This window comes from Saccostrea cucullata, unplaced genomic scaffold, assembly GCF_032062105.1.
Source record: "Saccostrea cucullata isolate Sc308-1 unplaced genomic scaffold, CSIRO_AGI_Scuc_v1 ctg307, whole genome shotgun sequence".
Taxonomy (NCBI): Eukaryota; Metazoa; Mollusca; class Bivalvia; order Ostreida; family Ostreidae; genus Saccostrea; species Saccostrea cuccullata.
The window spans coordinates 247117-267025 of NW_026931525.1; the positions used below are offsets into that span (position 1 = coordinate 247117).

Consider the following 19909-nt stretch of genomic DNA (forward strand, 5'->3'; position numbering starts at 1 on the left):
CATCTTCATTAAACTAGACAACGTGTAAATAATAAAAATTGATTCTTAAAAACTGGGTGAATTTATTTAATATAAATTGGATATATGAACAAGGACTGAAATCAAATGGTTTACAAAGCCACATGAAGTTCAGAATTGTCAAGATAAACAGATACAGGGAGAGAAATAATTGTTGTTCTTGCTCTGTCAAATCAGGTCCGGTCTTTTATCAGGTTTTCTCATTTCTACACGTGCTCTAACGATGTTTGTTTTTGTGTGAAATGAACCAAACGTTTTAATGACCAAGCAATCTGTTTGGTTTTAGGAAGTGACTGGTCCGTGTCGCGTGTCTCCAGAGTCTCCACAGACTACCAAAATTCCAAAGATAACATCCATCATTAGGTGGTGAAAATTGAAAATGATTTTGTCTTGTATTTACATCGACCGTAAAGGGAATATGTTAAAAAGAAACCCTATATTTTTAAGGAACTTTTTTTTAACATAAAACCTGTGTTTGATGCTAGCCTTTCCCTTTAGTTCTTTGAGGCCAAAATCAATTTTTAAAATAGGATTTGTCTTGATAAATCTATATCCGTGTATAATTAATGCAATTTAATTAATAATTAAGTCTTTGGATTCATATCTATAAGCTCTGCAAAAAACTGATAGAAATCTCTCTTTAAAATACAGTACAATAATTTGAAATAACTTTTTTGTGAGTCTGTATATTGATGTATTGTATTGCACTCCATGGCGATATGAACCCTAGGCCGGGAAAATGAGGAGGGCGAAAAAAAGAGTTCATACTTAATAGCAAAAAATATTGATGAATAAAATTCTTTTTTTCTAAAAAATACAGTTCTTTCAAATCTATTTTTATCATTGAAAAGCATTTGATATCGAAGAAAAAAAACCAACAGTTTTATTTCCTTCGCTGGCTGGACATGACAAAATTTTTTTCTAATCTTTTCTTTATCAAATTTTATATTGAAGGAACAAATTATTACGAGGATATTAATAAAGATTTTCTCCATTTATAGTTTATGACTGTTTAATACAATCATCCATCTTAATTCAAAAGCCTTTTGAATGGAAAGTCATTAAGGTTTAAATGGATATTTCTCTTATTTCAATGCACAATTTTGATGACACTAATCAGTTGATTGTCAGTAAAAAGAGCTATTTGAAAAAATTAGATTTTAAACTGCGATGTGTGTTCCACGAAATAAAATATCATCGATTAATTTAATACCTTGGGCGTTAAACTAATCCTGAACGTTTTCAAATGACCTAATGAAAGGAAATTGTCAATTCACAACAGAAAAAAAACTTTTTTCACCTTTTTGATAAAATAGAGATAGAAGAAATCCAGATCTGTGACTTAACACAGCGTGTACAGATTGAAAGCTAATTACACTTACCATTCCTAATGTACACTGCGTGCACAGATTAATAGCTATTACCCTTACCATAGAAAACTTAGCGTGTATATTATACTTTCCATAGATAACTTACACTACGTATATACGGATTGATAACTATTACTTTAAGTCGCATGCTGACTGACTTCTTAAATACCAATTGTTACCCCCCATTACCCAACTGAATTTTCAACGGATTTTTCAATGACTCGATCATGACAAGGAGTATATGACGGGTGTGAGGATGATCGGGGGATGATTACTCCTCCATGGCACCTGACCCCACCTCTGTGTTTAAGAGGTCCATGTTTGCTCTTCTTTACTCTTCAAATTGCTTGAACAGATTGATAACTCAACGAATTTCCTTAATTATAACTTTGCACAACTTTACACTGCATGTATAGGTTGATAACTTTTAACTATATAAGAATCTATAGCTAATTATAGATTATTAAATATTAATAACTCTTCTTTTTAATGATAGTATTGCTATTCTTCATACTTTACAATTTATATCTATATCAGTTTTTCATATTTTCGAAAGAGTACTCCATGAAAAATATGTTAACATTGTTTTTAAAGCTTTAGATCTTTTATTATTATTTTTTCTGTTATATAATATAATTGTACAATGTAATAAATATAAAACTTCTATCACAACATTTACAAAACGCTAGAAATAGATATCACGGTCCTTGTTACAGTCAAATTACAACAAAGAAATATATAGGAAACATTTACTATATCGTCTCACATTTGCAAAAAAACACGTACCAACATCGCTAGTACTATGTATAATATATATCATGAAAATTTGTAAATTTCTATACAATTTGGTATCTATATACACAACATTTTTTTCATTATGTTTTTTATCACAGCCTTGCTTCGAATTCCATAGGGTTTGATTTTGAATTTGCCATTGTAAAAATGACTATACAAATATTCAAGTTCTCTGAATTTTGTCAGAATTACGACACTATTCCATTCCGTCCACTGGAACTGTGCAGTGGTTGTATAGTCCCTGGGCCATCAAATGGAGCGCTAGAAAATTCTTTCCTCCTGAAGATTTTTTGACTTTAGCTCGCTTGTTCTGGAACCAGATCTTGATTTGTCCCTCTGAGAGATTTAAGGTTTTGGCGAGCTCTAATCGCCGCTGTTCCGTCAGGTACTGGCACTTGTCGAACTCTACCTTCAGCCTTTGAAGCTGGTCATTGGAGAACGCCGTTCTGGGTCTTTTATCGTCCTGTGGGGATTTCTCCTTTTGTTTCTTGATTTTTCTGGATCTTGGACCTATTTGATAAAATAAGATATAAGATCTGGCACCAAAGCATAATAACTTTCAATATCTTTTTAATCGTAATAATTAATTGCCGTTAATTTCAAAATAACATTCTTAAAGTTAAAAAAAAATAAGCGTAATTTTACTGAAATGTCAATAAATAAATTTTGGTAAACAGAATTAAATGACAATAAAAATGATCCGACTGCTGATGAATTAATGGCTTACAGGTGTGTTATATATACAGTATCTTTAATTAACTTACCAGAAGATGGCCTGTCTGAGTATCTGGTACAGTAGACCCAGGCAGGGAGGGGGAGCACTTTTGTAGAGACATTGACTGGTGACTTGTTTTCATCTTGTTCTTTTGGAGAAGACTTGGGACTAGGTCTGTTTAATTGACCAAAAACACTCTGTCTTTTCCGCAGGCCGAACTCTGGCTTCAATATTTCTTCGATTGAGAAATTTGTGAACGGTCCATTTCTTAACAAGTCAATGGGGTTTCTTTGAACATTGTCTGTATCCGATTCAATATCAATTTCATAATCTTCTCCATCACTTTGTAATTCAACTTTCACTTTTACATCCGTCATTTTTAAAGATAAAACTTTATGCCACAAAAATGTAAAATTATTTAAATAGTTGTTTCACAATTTCGAGTTCTGACCTTGAATTAGCATTCAAAAAGTATAAAGATGTACTCAAAATCCGTAAGTTCTTATGGAAACGAGGCGAGAAAAGGGTGGAGTTACAGAAGAAAGTGGGCGGGGCTAAAGCGTTGAGAAGACCCGGCTGATGAAGCATGCCCGGAGGAAGCTAAGAGATGGCACTGGGCCCGTTGCGAGTTGTAATGACAATAGTGTTAACACTTAGTAAACAATAATTGATTCGTGTTTGGCACATGCGTGATTGATCACTTCACATCATTACGACAGATATTAGTCCGGACAATATCCCGGGTAATCACTATTATACGGAAGTAGGAAGAAGAATAAGGTTTTTGGTTTTATGAGTTCCGTTATTCAACATCTTTAATCTCTTACAATTGTTATCCCCTTTGATTCTCTGATTTATTTAGAACACTGACAAGGGGAGAAACACGTGTGAGAAATGACATAAGTTTGTTTAATGAATATGTAAAGTAGAGGGCAAAAAGAGATATTGTCGTTTAGAAAATTATCAAGGAATTAAACTTACCCTGTTAAATTGTCTTTCAAAAATTCTTTTCTTACATTTTATAAGAATGTTTTTGTAAAAGTTATTATTTTCTTACATGAAAATGTATCTTATTACATTAATGAAAATAAATGTATACATCCAAAAACGAATATCATTGTCGTAGCACCATATTTATTCTATAGGATGTAGCTTGTATTTTCCTTTATGAGTGAAGTATGTTTGAGTTCCTGAAAACTGGAATTAATTTCAATCATTGAAAAGAAAAATTCTTGAAATTTTTCAAGGACGGAAATTTGCAGGTATCAATGTCTATTTCATACCCCCAAAACATCAATAAAGTGACTTTGAAGACTTTGATTGTGCGTCCTTTCAGACTACAGATGCAATTAAGTTAATTAACAAAATGCAAAGCAAAGTTCATGAATGGTTGATAAATTGTCCATGATTTTAATCCATCAGTAGTTCATTGCATATAATATTTCGTTCATGTCACTTCCAAACTTATAAACAAATTAGATCTTAAACTTTTCAAATGCAATCTTTTTATACATCAATAAATTATCTTCAGAATTTTCTTTTTTTGAAAAGTGAGTTTTTGCATAATATTGTGGTTACTTAACTGATCATGATTTTAATAAATTTAATGAAAGTTAAATATCTGTAAAATTTGATACAAATTATTGTGAAGTAGTTTAATGTTAATCTTGATTTAAAATCTTAAAGATGGAAGACTGGGCTGTCAAAATTAGCACGCATGTTTACTGTAAAATTTTAACCACAGGCATTAAACTAGTTAAAATCAACATTGTTGATAAAATCTATATTCCATCTTTGCCACGTGTTGACATGAGACTTGTTTACGGAACATTACGCATTATGTACAAACAAACATTATCTTAACACCATTCTTGATGTAAGAAATAAAGTGATAAGGTAGAAAGTATAGTTTTACGTGTACGAAATTTGGGAGATTTTTCTTAAATATTGAATACCGGTATTTAACCATTATTTGTTCATTGTTTCTTGGTAAAAGTCTTGATCTATATTAAATTTCTCAAATTGCAGTTTGTAATATAACCCTAATTTTTCATAAATTTGAGAATATTTACTTAACACACTAATTTTAAATTCTAAGTAAATTTGTTACAGGTAACACATGCGATGTGCATTAGTTTTCACATAATATATTTACACAGTTCAATTTCATGTGTTTAATTACACAGATATTTTCTGGGCAATTTGTTTTCAATAGAAATTAATGTTAGCGAAAATTACTTGCAATACAATTGATTTCTTGCTTTTTTTATTTTTAACAAAATAATTTATAACTAAAATGATCAATTTAAAAATAAATAATTTGGAATTAGAATTACCTATTTCCATCAACATTTTACAAGTCTAAGTTTTAAAATATTGAGCACAATCCCTTAACTTCAATTCTAGAAGGAGTTTGATGCGTTTAAATATAAACTGGAAAATAATAGTTAACAAACCCTGAATTTATGATTTTAATTAACATGATGTACAAATTATTTTTGTAGATGTGTATTAAGTATATTCAGAGAACCTGTGAAATGATTGTACTTTAAAAAATTACCCTTTTCTGCGGCCGAAAAAAAATTCACTTTATCTAACCATATCATATAATGTAAATATGGATTACGACTGTGATCTTTTTTTTCTATGTACCTTGTATAAGTGGATTTGAAATCGAAATTTAAAATGGGATTCTCATTTATTTTTATTCATTCATTCATTTATTTTTATATTTTTTTTTTCAGAATTTCAGAATTTATTAATTTTTAAAAATTTATTTCCATTTATTTTTATTTTCTCTCCAAAAAAGCTTATTTATAAATGTGATTTTTTTAAACATACTTGTGAATTGTTCTGTTATAACACATTACATTGATAAATAATGTTATAATATGGTTTACAATGATACAATGTTTATTTTTTCATAGCGTGAATGATAATTGTTTTCAATAAAAAAATTAAATTTAACTAAATTAATTAAGAGAAGCCCGTACCTAGATATTTGTGCTCTACGTATGAACAATTTCTAAAACGAGGTAAATTATTGACAAATAAGTTGATGAAACAAGAACAGTTTCGTTTCGTAGGTTTTATGGTGGAATATAATGACATGTCAGCAAATGCAATTTATCACTGAGTCAAATGCTGACTGACGTTTTTCATACTTATTGTTAGGCCGTCATTTATACATTGAGTTGATGACGGATTTTTCCGTTATGTTCCGATCATGAAAAGGAGCACACAGCGGGTGTGACCGGTCGGCATGGTATTTTCACTCCTAAATGGCACCTGATCCCATGTACATCTGGGAGGTTTTAGACGTCCGTGTTTGCCCTGCTCTTATTTTGAATTGTTTTATGGACTTTTGATCTTGAACACTTTTCGTTATCTCCATGTTTCATATCAAGTTTTAAATTCCCTGAATACTTTTTAAATTTTGATTTTTCATTTTTACAACCAAGATCTGGCTGTGGAAGAGAACAACTCACAAAGAGCATTTTAGTCAGAAAACGAAAACACTTTAACGAGAAAAGTTTCCTCTTTAATTAGTTTACACCCAATTAAATGATGATTATGACAAAGTAATCTTAACTAATTTATCATGATTTGCACCCCTTTTTTTGGTTTTTAGTCATATGGTGTTGTTTTGCTAATCTTTGTTCCGACACGATACAAAAGTTCCGCTTTTTGGTGAGTAGCAGATGCGACGACAAAGTAATCGACGCTCCGATCGCTTAGTAGAATCAAGTAATGCGAAAAATCTCGTATCATTGCCGTGTTATGAAAATTTAACTCCGCTGATTATTATTCATTAGCCATATTTCAAAACTTCATTCGTGGAATAGTAATAAAAATCCTAAGTTTATCAAGATTAATTTGGCGCATCATTACGAAAAAGGTTATAAAGATTTACTTTTCATCTGAAATTAATATTTGTTTGCACACAGTTAAACGACTCCTTGACAATTTAACTTTTTACGGTAATTATGATGTGTTGAATATCCGACGATCAAATTGATTTAGTTAGCCCTAAAAATATTCGATTTCTTTGAAATACAAAACTAATTGTTTAATAATAAGCCATGGAACAGCTTGAATATATTAAAAATTAAACAATTTACATGCAAATTCTGCTAAAGATTATTAAATGATATAATGTTTCATCTCTGTTCATCAATATTTTTCTAACATTTTGTTCTTAAAAATCTTCTATAATCAAAATGTACATCAACACTATTGATCAGACTATAAAAAATAGTCAGTTGGAAAATGGTGCTGTATTCAGGCGAGAGATGTCTAAAAGTCACGGGTATAATTGTAAAAGACTGGAATATAATACACAAAATTTATATAATTAACACGATTTTAAATTTGAGTTTGAAATCAAGCATAATACAAGCACAACATGTTAGAATGTTTCTTTTTCTCTGTTAAGATAGTTAACCCGAAACCTACATGTATCTATGGCGTAAGTATATTTCCTACTAAATGTAGGTTTGAAAACGGATGCGCCATCTTTTCAGATAAACCTGGAAATTGTGAGCTATATTACACGTTATACAAGGTAATAACTCAATGTTTCAAGGTGTTTTGAAAAACCTTTCTTGTAAATCTAAAATAATGAATACATTCAAACACCGCCAAAGATAGAGTAGAGCAGCCAGAACAATTCTCGGTAAACAGCTGTATACGGCCATCATTGTTGACTACTTTTGACATCAAAAACAAATTCTTAAATGAAAGTTTTGCTGTTAATCTAAGGATTAAAGGAAACTAACTGGAGAATCGATGATAGAACTAGATACGTGTAAATTAACAAAGATAATACTACATCAGGGCGATAAGACATGGTTAACCCTTTAAGCTTCGTTTCAATGTTAGTTATACTTTTCTGCTTAAAAGAAATAAATATTGAAAAACTCGAAAATCCGCATACAATGTTGAATTATTTACAGAAGCGATCCGCCCTTTTTTTATTATTTCCCCCTTTTTTATATTTTTTATTTTTTGATTTTTTACAATACATGAGCAAAAGATTGAGATGTATCGAATACACGTAATTTCCCAGACTTCCTCGTAGGAGCTCCGTATTCAAGATCGCCGCAGAAGCAAGTGAAAGACAGCTAGTTTTACTTCAAACTCTTAAGAAACCTGACAAAAATTATTATTTGTTTATCTGTATCATCCTCACAAACTTCAGAGGTCCTTATCTACTCATAGAAGCCTTGAATAAACTCATTTTTTTTAAGTTGACCTGTTAAAAAAGACAAAAGATTAGCAGTAGACTCTCAATGTATTTGTTACCTGATATATGTGAACGAAAGGGGCTTATTAAAGCATCCTTAAGCTTAAAAGCTTTAAAGCCCATTCAGTCAGTTCAAATTGAGAGTTGAGTAGATACGGATTTCTAAAAGCATCAGAGGGGGATCAGGTACCATTAAAGACTAAGATCCAAGAGATTATAAAAACTCTAAGGAGTTGTAATATCATATCCCCTTTAAAAAGTCACAATAGTCAACCCGTATAATTCAAATGAAGATTGTCAGAGGTCCAAGGGCCACATGTAGGATCCATGACGTTGTGACAGTGAAAATATTTATAACAGCTTTTCAAAGAAAACAATTTAAACAGATACATTTACATCAACTGATTATTTTCTAATTCTTGTGAAATCCAATTTGCTTAATCAATCCACTAACATTAAAACAGTAAGAACAAGTTTTTAATTGCCATCTACTTATATGAAAGCTTTCTTAAGCAGTTTGTTCTTCGATCAATGAAAATATAATATTGTACCAAACGTTATTATATTTTACTTTTTGAAACTAATTGTACGATTATTTATTCAGACATAATTATTATCAATGGAATGTCTTTCTTTCTTTGTCAATGTGGGATAAACGATAACAACCTTTTCGGAAAAATACACAGTCCGGTTATGCCAGTTTTATTTTTCTGCAATGGTTTCAGCCGTTAATTTCTTATTAAGAATCAATCTATTGTATATATTTATTCAGGGTGGTTTTATTCGAATTTCACAGAATTAATCCATCAGTATATAGGTAAGTAACGACTGACAGGAAGTAGATTAAAGAATGACTAATCCTTAGTAACTGTAATTGTCTCATTGTCCTGATCAAAAGATACCGAGGCTACCCGATTGTATGTAGAGATATTGCGGGATGAGAGGTGACGTCGTTAATAACACCGTTAGTACAGTCTAATATCCCGGGAGCCTCGGGTGTAAGGCCGAGATTACAGAAGTATAATTACTGTTCTACATTAGGAAGAATCGCCTAACTACTTATTCCTCTGGAGGTGACAAATTCTTACATAAAGGCTTCACATTTAACAAAAGTCCGAAAGACACTGACATTCCGAAAACTGAAGTCATATAACTTACCTCTTGTTCAATCAAATTTTGACCCACTGAATTTTTGTAATTTTTTTTTTCATAAATAGTCGTTGAACGGGGTGTCAAGCACATTTGCTAGAGTATTGCAACTTCTAGTGAATCAAAAACTACAATATTTGATAAATACTCTAAACTTTGATTGCTTTCCTACTCCTTTTGTGATATTTGAGAGGTGTCTCAATCAGAGTTTATTGCATGAAAACTAGTTGGCATATTTTGTCCCTTTTTTAAATAGAATTGTTGTTCTCGATTGTGAAGGCAAATAAGTTCACATCTTGTTATATAAATGATTCACAACAAATATAAGAACACGAATTAATTTCAGAAGCTGTATAACTTAAAAATTATCTTATCTTGGATCAGGAACAAAGCTCTATGTATTCATATATATGAAGCAGAATTTGTCAAAATCTTATTATAAGAAAGCTTGTCACGCTGTCAAATTGGATTAAATATATCAGGTGTATGTTAAAATCCCGCATTAAGCGATTGAAGGGCAGAATGAAAACCAACTTTCCTTCTGTTTTCAATAATTCAGAAGTGAAAAAAAAAAGAATTAGATAATTTCGATCAGTATGTCCTGGTCCCTGTGGAAAAAAAATCAGGAAACAACTTCTTTTTGTTTGTAAGGCTCATTATTTAAATTGTATTTAGAGGAAATGGGATTTAACTCTCTAAGTGGAAATCTAACTTATACCATAGCTCCCTTTCTGAGGAGAAATTTCTCAAAATCATATGTCAGTTTTGAATATTTTTAATATTCCTAACAATCGGAATGAATTTGAATAATCATATCTATAGTGGATTCCAAAACCTCATAAAAATCCTTACAAATACATAGTGGGTTCCTGTAAATGTTCTACCAAGCCTCTTTCTTTACTCCTCACTAAAATGCATTCTGTAATAAATGGGGAAACTTCGGAAGTACTGTGCAACAATATATTTGAGAAGTTGATACTAAAAATTCCAGGGAACTTTTGGAAAATTTAAAATCATAAGCTTTGACCAACATAAACAACATAAAAAACTTACTACTTTCAACTTTATATACAACCATTTTTTCCCGCGATGATTAAAAGTGCAAGCTATTTGACATCATTGACATCAGCTTTTTCAATAAAAATGGAATACGTAAATCTTTTACTAACCTTGTTATTGGTCATTTGCAAAATTATTTTGTTAAAAAAACATTCATATTTTCCACATAAGTACTCTGAAGTTGATATTGAGAAGATGCTCGAGTTTCTGATTGAAAATATCTATGTTGTTTTTGAAGACCAGGTCTTCCAACAATTCATTAGAATTTGCATGGATAATAATTTGCGCCCAGATACTATGAGAACTATTTTTTATTCATGTGAAGCAGAACTTGTTCAAAATCTTATACATGAAAGGATCAAGAAGAAAAGAAAAGCTGTGGTTTTCAACTCGACATTTAGAATCGACGATTTATCTCACTTATTGACGATTAACATTGGTTATTTTCATTCTAATGTCGATTGGATGTATCCCAATGGGCTTGGAATAAACGAAAATACAGAGTCTGACACATCTGCTTGATATTTTGCATATTTTACTAGTAAAAACCGTTAATGTGCTGTCTTTTAACAATGAGCCAAGTTAATCTTTGAAGATACAAATATTATATATATAATATACTGAATAATTAAATAAAGAAGAAAGTTTAAACGTTGGCTTTTGAATAAAACATAATATACTCTTATAACAATAACAAGCTTAATGTTTTTCATTTTGAGAATTTCTTTGAAATTTGAAAATACAAAAACTTAACAAGGTTGTATACTAAATTTCGGTTTGTAAAGTAATATAGATATAAACAAATCCACAAAGTAAATGAATTGTAAAAAAAAAACAATTGGAAGTAAAAAAATGCTTTAAAATTCCTTGTTAAACAAGTGATTTGTTGTTATCAATGAAGTACAAATGGAGTTATGAAGTACGGCTGGTCTGACCGTTCGACGGGGCACGCTTACTCCTCCATTGTACCTTATCCATCTCTGGTATTTAAAGACGTCCGGGATCACTGCTACTATTTTGTATTTTTTTCAATAAACATTAATTAAATTTTGATACTGTTCGTTATCTCCATATTTCAGTTTGAATATTCCTTGTATCATTAACTACTATTAGGAGCGTGTTGTAATGGATATTTTTTCGTAGAAAAGCGATGGAAAATTGTCTTCTACATAGTTATTGTAATCATTTAAAAATTGATTGTTTGTACAGGATTAATAGAACATACTTCCTGTTAAAATTGAAGGTTTTGTTTGTGGAAGATTGTCATTTGAAGTACTTTTGATACAAAACCGGAGTATGATAGAAGCAAATGAATTAGAGAATTAGGGAAGACCTACAGAAACTCTATAACAAACTCTTTTCAAGTCAGCTTACTAGAGACTTTAGCGACTTGCAATCATTAGGTGATAATTAGGAGTCTAATTAAGTAAGAGATGTCTGCATTAATGAAATCATGCAATACCCCAGTCACGATACACTTAACGTTCCCATGTATAGTTACCGGGTATTACTATCGCCAATTCATCTGTGACAAATTAATAAGCATATACACCTAACACCTGTCAAATCTACCTGAGGTGCCCTTCATTCTCTGTCAATTAAGAATGTACCCAAATCACGTCTTCTTCGTCGAGTATGCAAAATCAGTTCAAACAGAATTCTTCATACCACAGATCAAATTAAGAAGAAAGGGGAATCTGACTAAATATGATGCATGTATTTTAAAAGAGAAATAATTTTGGAGATCACTTTAATACGCGTTTTGAAAAAAAGAAATAAAAATACCTTTGCGCCTTGAAAGTACACATAGATGTTAAGCTGTAAATTTTATTTATATGTATTCAAATACTTGTTTTTCTTAATTGTTTGGGATTTTGTAAAGGATAAATTATTATGTTTTAAATAAGGGTATTTGGTTGTTTTAAGAATTACTTATTAATTATCTGGGATTATGTGTTACATCGTACAAGTTTTAATAAAACTGATTTCATTGAAGAATATTTTCAATGAAACTTAATTTAGATAAGAAATTCACGCTTAAGCAAAATATGATTGGAATGTCTTAGCACATTACGATATAGGCAAATCATCCAAGCTTGATTTAGCAAAGATCGCATAAAATTGCCCCGATAGAAGCCTTCTACCTCCTTTTCCATGTGTCTTCAATTGTTCTACACTTTCCCACGATTAACGTGAGCAAAATGTATAAATTTTCCAATTAATTAAATAGATTTGGTGATTGTGGTAGATAAACAGGCCCGAGATGGCAGAAAGGGAGAGAAAAAAGCCATGTGGCCAATTTTATACTTATATACATTGTAGATAAACCCGTCTTATCAAATGAACGGTTGTCTCCGAGTTATTTTTAATAACATTTAAAGATATTAATATCAAAATAAGACAAATAATAAATATTTTCTTGTAAAGCCTTTCTATGAAAAAAACTTTAAGAACCCTTCATCAAGTGATAATGATTAAAGTAGCAATTGATGAACTGAAAAATATTTTCTCTCTTTCATTAGGCCCTATCTGTAGGAAATCATCGCTGTGAAAGATGAAGGGTTAAACTTAAGTACATAGCATACATTATGACTGTATATGTATACACGTGATCAAAAATTGAAATAAATAAATTATCATGTCAAATTTGAAAATAAATAATGCTCATCTGTTGATCACAAATTTGAGTTGTTTCTAAAATTTCATTTTGTCCTATTTTCTAGCAATAGTTAAACTATAACCGATAAACAAATTTGTGTTTTATGCGTATTTAACATTGATATTCAGGAAAAAGACAAACTAAAATTTTAACTTAGTCCCATTTATGCAATCTATAAACATTGAATTAAACTAAACATATCTATGCGACAATAGATTAAGAGGAAAGAAAGTTAAACATAATACTAGTAATGGATTTCTTTTTCATTTTTGAGTCCTTGATTTTTTTTTTTCGAGAACAACAAATCTATTTTTTTTTTATTCTGCGTTTCAAAGAAACTATTTATTTACTTTGCACATTTTCACTTAATTGTTAATTTTTGTCTCAAGTTTTTGGCATTAGTTATTCTATTCAAACATTGCAATTAAAGGTAGTTTGTAATTGATGCCGGGGTAATAAAAGAGCAACTTTTAATCATCTTTTTTTTTTGGAAAAAATATATGCACATGCAGTTTAATTTGCTTTATAAAAATTCTAATTTATAAACAAATGATCTGTTTTATACGTTAACCTAAAAATATATAATTTCTTGTTTCATTGTATTTATTCTTCTTCTTCTAGAATACAATATTTTGCAAATGAAATACAGGGGAGGCCCGAGTAGATATAATTATTATTTCAAATAGGAAGCCGCCAACTTGCTTTTTTTCTCACAAAGCAAATGTATTTTTTGATTCAGAATACTATTTAGATATTAAAATTATTATTAAGGAACCTTTAAAATAATCTACCTCTCGATTTAATTGATGACTCGTTTCTCTCCGGCTCAGAGTCCTTAGAGAGGTCTTAGAGTCAGATAAGGCGATGACATATTGATGGCGCACGAACTGTCAGATAACTAATAATGGTCTGTGTCTGTTTTAATTTCTAAGCTTCCGTAATAGTTCCTGTGGACATTTTTCTCGAGCCTTCGTTAAGTGTCCTCTGATCTGTGTCTAACAATTAAACTTATCTGTCTATACTCCGATAACAAGCATAGCTGATCAAATGTCGCTGATTGATGGATAATAAACCTTCTTTATTTTGGATTTAATTTTAAAAAGTGTTGAAAATAGCAATATGCAGTTTTAACATAAACTTTTAAAAGATCATTTATCATGATATTTCGAATTTATTAGTCACAAGTCAGTAAGATTTATTGCGACTTTCAGGGCATCATAAATAGAGAGTTTTTTTTAATTTGATAAAATAATTTGAAAATAATTAAGAAATGTTTCTGTAAAATTTATTTACTGGAAATCTAGGATTGTTCCTTTGGGGAGTTGCCTTGTAGGAATTTCACAATTAAATGTCAATGTATTGGGTTTACATTTCTTACGTGTTACTCAAATACACATTTACTAATAAAAAGATAACATATTTATCTTTATATCTAAGCAAGCATCTAATATGTAAAGACATTATACTTATGTCGAAAAAACTTATTTTTAAAATGAGGTTGATGGTGCAGATTGGTTTCCAAATTTACAGAAAGCTGGTAATGACATTTTATCACCGAACGCTCCAGTTTGGTAGAAGTTGATCTTGTAACGTGTTAATATTGACACAAACCACTACACAATGCCTCGGGTAAAGGCTGCCCTGGCCGTCTTGATCCAATGATTTTACAGGTAATTAGTTTTCTTTTCCCATCATTAGTGAATTTAATCATGTATATTAATGACCAATAAAATGATATCTCTCTGTCTTCTGCGGGTCCTCAGACCCCGTAATCTGGTCGGGGTTATTAATCTCCTGTCTCCTCCAATTTTATTGAAGAATTTCACTGGAAAATCCTTCTGTTTGAAGTATTGACAAACTCAGTCGAAGAAAAAGGAAAATCAACAATTTTCCTATTTCATTTGAAATGTACCACTTAATTTGATTCATTCTTTTTTATTTTTTAAAATAATTTTTTAATTTATTATCAATTTTTTTGTAAGCCTAAGGCTTGGTTTCAGTTTTCCATTGTTTTCGTTAGATTTTAAATTTCTTTTTTTTTTTCTACACTTTTTTCGTTTTAATTTGTAGTTTTTTCTTTCTTCTAAACGGTGATTTATTTGCTTTGTTTTGAAAAAAGTATTAGTTACAAATATTCTTGTATTAAATACAATATTAAATTTTAAAAGATAAGTATTTTTCGGTGGAAAAAAGACTAAAAGTAAAAGCTCCCGTATTTTCCAAAAAATTGAAAAAGAAATATTTAATCAGAATAATGTTCTAAACATCAGAAAAAATTAAAACCAGAAAAATTAAGTTGAAAATGACTTTATCGCTCATTATGGAGCGGAAGCTCGTGTTTCCTCGCAAGTCCCCAGCAAGTGACAGGGCGACATCTCTTTTGTGACTAATTTATGGACGGAGCGCATTTTTGTGTATCGTTTTTCCCGTCTACCCAGACCAGACCTTCATAACCCGTCAATCACCAAATGATATAACCCGATCACTACCCTTCCAGGGAGAATACAACATTTCATCCTTCCACTCCCATTGGTGTATTTTTAATTAGATGTCGCTGCTCCGTTCATACAATCCCGCCCCCTTGTGGTCTTGTTTGTTAATTTTTTTTTCTAAACCAAACAGGCCAAAAAGTTATTCTGGCATTGAAAAATATGTATGTTATGGAGTTTTATGATTAGTTCTAATATCTGGATGTGCGAATGACATGTAAAACGTTATCAATATTTCTACGGGATAGCGAGAAATTTCAGTAAAGTGTTACGCGATGGATTCCAAAGAAGAACGTGTTCCAGTGGGAAACGAACAAGTTGTTGCAAGATGTTCAAATTTCTCAATCGATGAGATCTTAAAGCCCACATTTGGACCATCAAAGAGACACTGGTTATCAGCGTTTTCCACTGTTGGAAAAGGTTCAAGAACAATCAACACATCAGGTCTCAGTTTAGATCTACAGAGAGACAGACACGAGTCTGCTTTTGTCAGACTTTCGCCCTCGGACTCTCAAGTCTCGGTCTGTTCCAGTCCGGATTCTAATCCAGCAGCTAACAGTCCGGTAGCCACTTCCCCAGGGTCGGACGGAAACGAAAAGCCCATGTGGCCAGCATGGGTGTTCTGTACGAGATATTCCGACAGACCCTCATCGGGTACTTTTAATTACATATGTTAACTAACCAGATAAATTACATATTTTAACTAACAAGGAACTCTGTTATGGTATCTTTCTGACGTATTTTCTATTTATCTAAGAAAATATGCGTTATGACTTCTGATCAATAGAAAATACGTCAGAAGGACAATATCGCAGTTATATTAACATTTAAGTTTTGATTATTAATGTAATGAAAGTTTATAAAACATATCATTTGTTTACAATGTTTTACATCTGATGATTAATTATTTATATAACCAAAACAGTATAGTTAAATGAATTAAAATATGAAGTAATGGTATTTATTAACTACAAGACACCTAAACTATAATTTTATAACTTTGCTATATTGTTTTTATTGATAAAAAAAGCATTCTTTCCATAACAAAAAAACTTAGATGGAAGTTGTATGAACCAAAGAATTAAACAGGAACAATATAACATAAACGTTGTTATTATATAGATAATATTCCTTTACAAAATTGAATGTTTATTGTCAAGACATTTTTGTATACATGGAAATTTTCGGCACATACCCCGCTAAGTTGGTACAAAGCTTGATGTGACATCCCACAATGTTTATTACTCTTCACTCAGCGGTGTGTTACAACGCACTTTGAAAAATTACGCACTTTGAAAAAATTTTTCAAAGTGCGTTAATTTTTGGGACCAGGTTAACGCACTTTTATGGGACCAAATCAACGCACTTTGAAAAATTTTTTAGTGCGTTAAGACTGTACATCATAATTTTACACCATGTAAACATTTAACGCACTTTGAAAAAAATTTCATGAAACAAAAGAAATTAGACTTATATTTTAGAAATAGACAACAGTATTATCCCCTCGCAACGTATGATGGGATATAGTGATGAACTTTCAAGAATCGCCATATTTTGAAATAATCAAAAATATGATAACATGTATTAATAATGTTTTACGCAAATAAATAAAGCATATATAAATTAATAAAATACAATAATTTAGTTTTAAATAGCTTTAAAATTGGTGAAAAATAAGCATTTTTTTATTCGTGTTTTGTCTATAAACATATGCCCCCCCCCCCCCCCCGTGAAACACAAAAAGCTTTGGCATAAATTTGTAAAATGACAGTCCATATTACCTGTAAATAAGGAATTTTTGTTTCACGGGGGGGGGGGGGGGGGGAGATGTTTTAAAAATATTTTCAGTTTTCCGTTGATTTCTATAGTGAAAAACACATGTTTTGCCAAAATTATAGAGTTATCTCTCTTTGGTATCCCAAATAAGTAAAGTTTTATGAAAATTCATATGAATATCTATAAAAATTTTAAGAATCATTCCAATATGTTAACTTTTGAGAATTATATATAGAAGAATAATATATCCTTCGTAGTTCTTTAAAACCTTTTGACCCCAAATTCAAAAGGGGTCTTCCTAAGGCCACAAGGATTCTGTTAAATTTCATTGCAAAAGCTCAAAGGGTTGTCGAGATATCGTGTGGAAACGAAAGCGTTACAGAAAGACGGATGGACGGACAGCTAGACGGACGGACGTACAGATAAACCCAAATTAATATCCCCCACTTTTCAAGCGGGGGACAAAAAGTATCAAATCAGGTTCAAATGATAATTTATCATACCTAAGATTTGTAGGAATATTGACTAAGCCATGCAGATTTTTTTTTTCAAAGTGCGTTAATATGGTGATATAACGCACTTTGAAAAAAAAAAAAAATTTTTTCAAAGTGCGTTAACCTGGTCCCAAAAATTAACGCACTTTGAAAAATTTTTTCAAAGTGCGTAATTTTTTCAAAGTGCGTTGCCACAGCTGTGGCTTAATTGGAGCTCATTATTCCCCAGTCCATATAGTTTTCAACTTACAAAGCTGCAACTGGGTTTGGTAATTTACCTCCATGATCATTTATCTAAATACAGGGCTAGATTGGACAATTCAAATTGTCGCTGTATTAAAGACTTCAATTTGTTGTATTTATGTAATGCTGTTTATCATAAAAATTGTCTATCTTATGAAAAATAAATAGCTATATATGTATATATGTAGATAAATTTGTAGCTAATCTTTATTGAAAGCCGATAATGTAAACGGAACAGAACTATCCGTCTACAATCCTTGTTAATATTTTATATGTAGAACATTTATTTAAATATTTTTATATGGAAAATATTTTTACTATATAATATTTAATAAATAGAAAATTCCTGAACATACATCAAAAATATTAAATCACATATTGAATATTCATCAAAAATATTTGAATTTTAAATAAAAAAACTTGGGAGAAAATTAATGTATTACATGTATTAACATTCATATTTCTAAATTAAATAGAAAAATCTACTGGTGTATTTAATTTTTAAAAAATAATTCACATAATTATACTTTTCTTTTAGAATATTTAAGCATTCATTCACTAGCAAGTGGACATGTAATTTTTTTTGGAAATTAAAATGTTTATTTTGATCTAGGTCCACGTTCTCGGAAAATCAAGAAAAAGAAAACCCCGGATGAAAAACGACCAAGAACAGCCTTTTCCACCGAACAGCTACACAGATTGAAATCTGAGTTTGAGGAAAGTCGTTATCTTACAGAAAAAAGACGATTAGAACTCTCCGAGGAACTCAAACTGTCCGAATCTCAAATCAAAATCTGGTTCCAGAACAAACGTGCTAAAATTAAAAAGTCTACAGGAGCTAAAAATGCCCTGGCCCTGAATTTGATGTCACAAGGACTATATAACCATTCCACCGTTACACTGTCAGACGAAGGTGATTCCTAGTGCTTATTCTGAGAATACTTTATATATTTTCATTCTCTATTGATATATTTATAAAAGTATTTTGATTTATCATTTGTACAAAGTACATGTATTTTAATCGTCATTGCAATAAAACTATGTTAACTTATGCTTTTTCTTTCGGTACATCTATTTTTCAAAAAGTACAAAAATTTGCAACGATCGTAATTTAAAAAAATTTTAAACAACTTAAATAAAATGGCTAGGGTTTTTGTGAAGTAAAGAATTTGTGAGTTATAGATGCTTGATTATGTTTTGTAGGAGTGTGCAAAATAACAACGATATGTTTGGGTTTTTTTCTAGTAAAGGCGATTTAATTGTATTTTCTGTATAAAACTCAATTTTTTTCAGAGGATTCTCTCACTTTTAAGAGTAGAATTTATATAACAATATATTTCCTACCATGATTACATATGAATTCACGTAACAAAGATAATTAAAAACTGGACCAACTTTTGTTTGTAAAACAATAGAGCATGATGTCTCAGTTACAGACATTTTATACTGTTTTGTTGCATACAAGTCAGTACGACTATGGTAAATTTGTTACAAGTAAAGAAATTAGCATTGAGATAACGTCGTACATAAAACCTGTTTTTTCTTTAATTATACTTTATTACAATTTAAATTTATCAAGGTGCTCAAAAGAAATCTGCAAAACAATAATTAATTGTGATCAATTTTGCTTGATGTTTTTCTTTGTATATTTTTTTCCTTAAAAAATTTTGATTATTTTTTAAATGATCCTGTAATTCAATATCTTAAATAGTTCCCCTGTTAAGATTTAACTTCTTTTTTCTTCTTTTTCCTTTTTCCATTAATTATGTACATATTCAGGAGAAACTCCAAAGTTCAAGAGTATCAGAGGACGAAGTTAATACAAAATCTTGTTCAGCATGAAAACCAAATTTGAATCTTGATTATTAAGACTTAAACCTGAAATTCTTAATTAAAA

At 30.5% G+C, this 19909-nt stretch overlaps 2 protein-coding genes across 2 annotated transcripts; one reads left to right on the forward strand and one right to left on the reverse strand.

Annotated features, from left to right (window-relative positions):
- Positions 1-2014: 2014 nt before the first annotated feature.
- Positions 2015-3350, reverse strand: LOC134232857 (homeobox protein engrailed-1-B-like). The gene is made up of 2 exons (XM_062714832.1): positions 2948-3350; positions 2015-2693 (listed from the first exon to the last, which is right to left on the reverse strand). Exons 1-2 carry the CDS (start codon positions 3273-3275, stop codon positions 2380-2382), a joined length of 642 nt encoding a protein of 213 aa, XP_062570816.1. The 5' UTR covers positions 3276-3350; the 3' UTR covers positions 2015-2379.
- A 12263-nt stretch (positions 3351-15613) lies between these two features.
- LOC134232858 (homeobox protein engrailed-1-B-like) lies at positions 15614-19063 on the forward strand. The gene is made up of 2 exons (XM_062714833.1): positions 15614-16153; positions 18626-19063. The coding sequence occupies exons 1-2, from the start codon at positions 15775-15777 to the stop codon at positions 18934-18936; spliced, it is 690 nt and encodes a 229-aa protein (XP_062570817.1). The 5' UTR covers positions 15614-15774; the 3' UTR covers positions 18937-19063.
- The last annotated feature ends 846 nt before the right edge of the window (positions 19064-19909 follow it).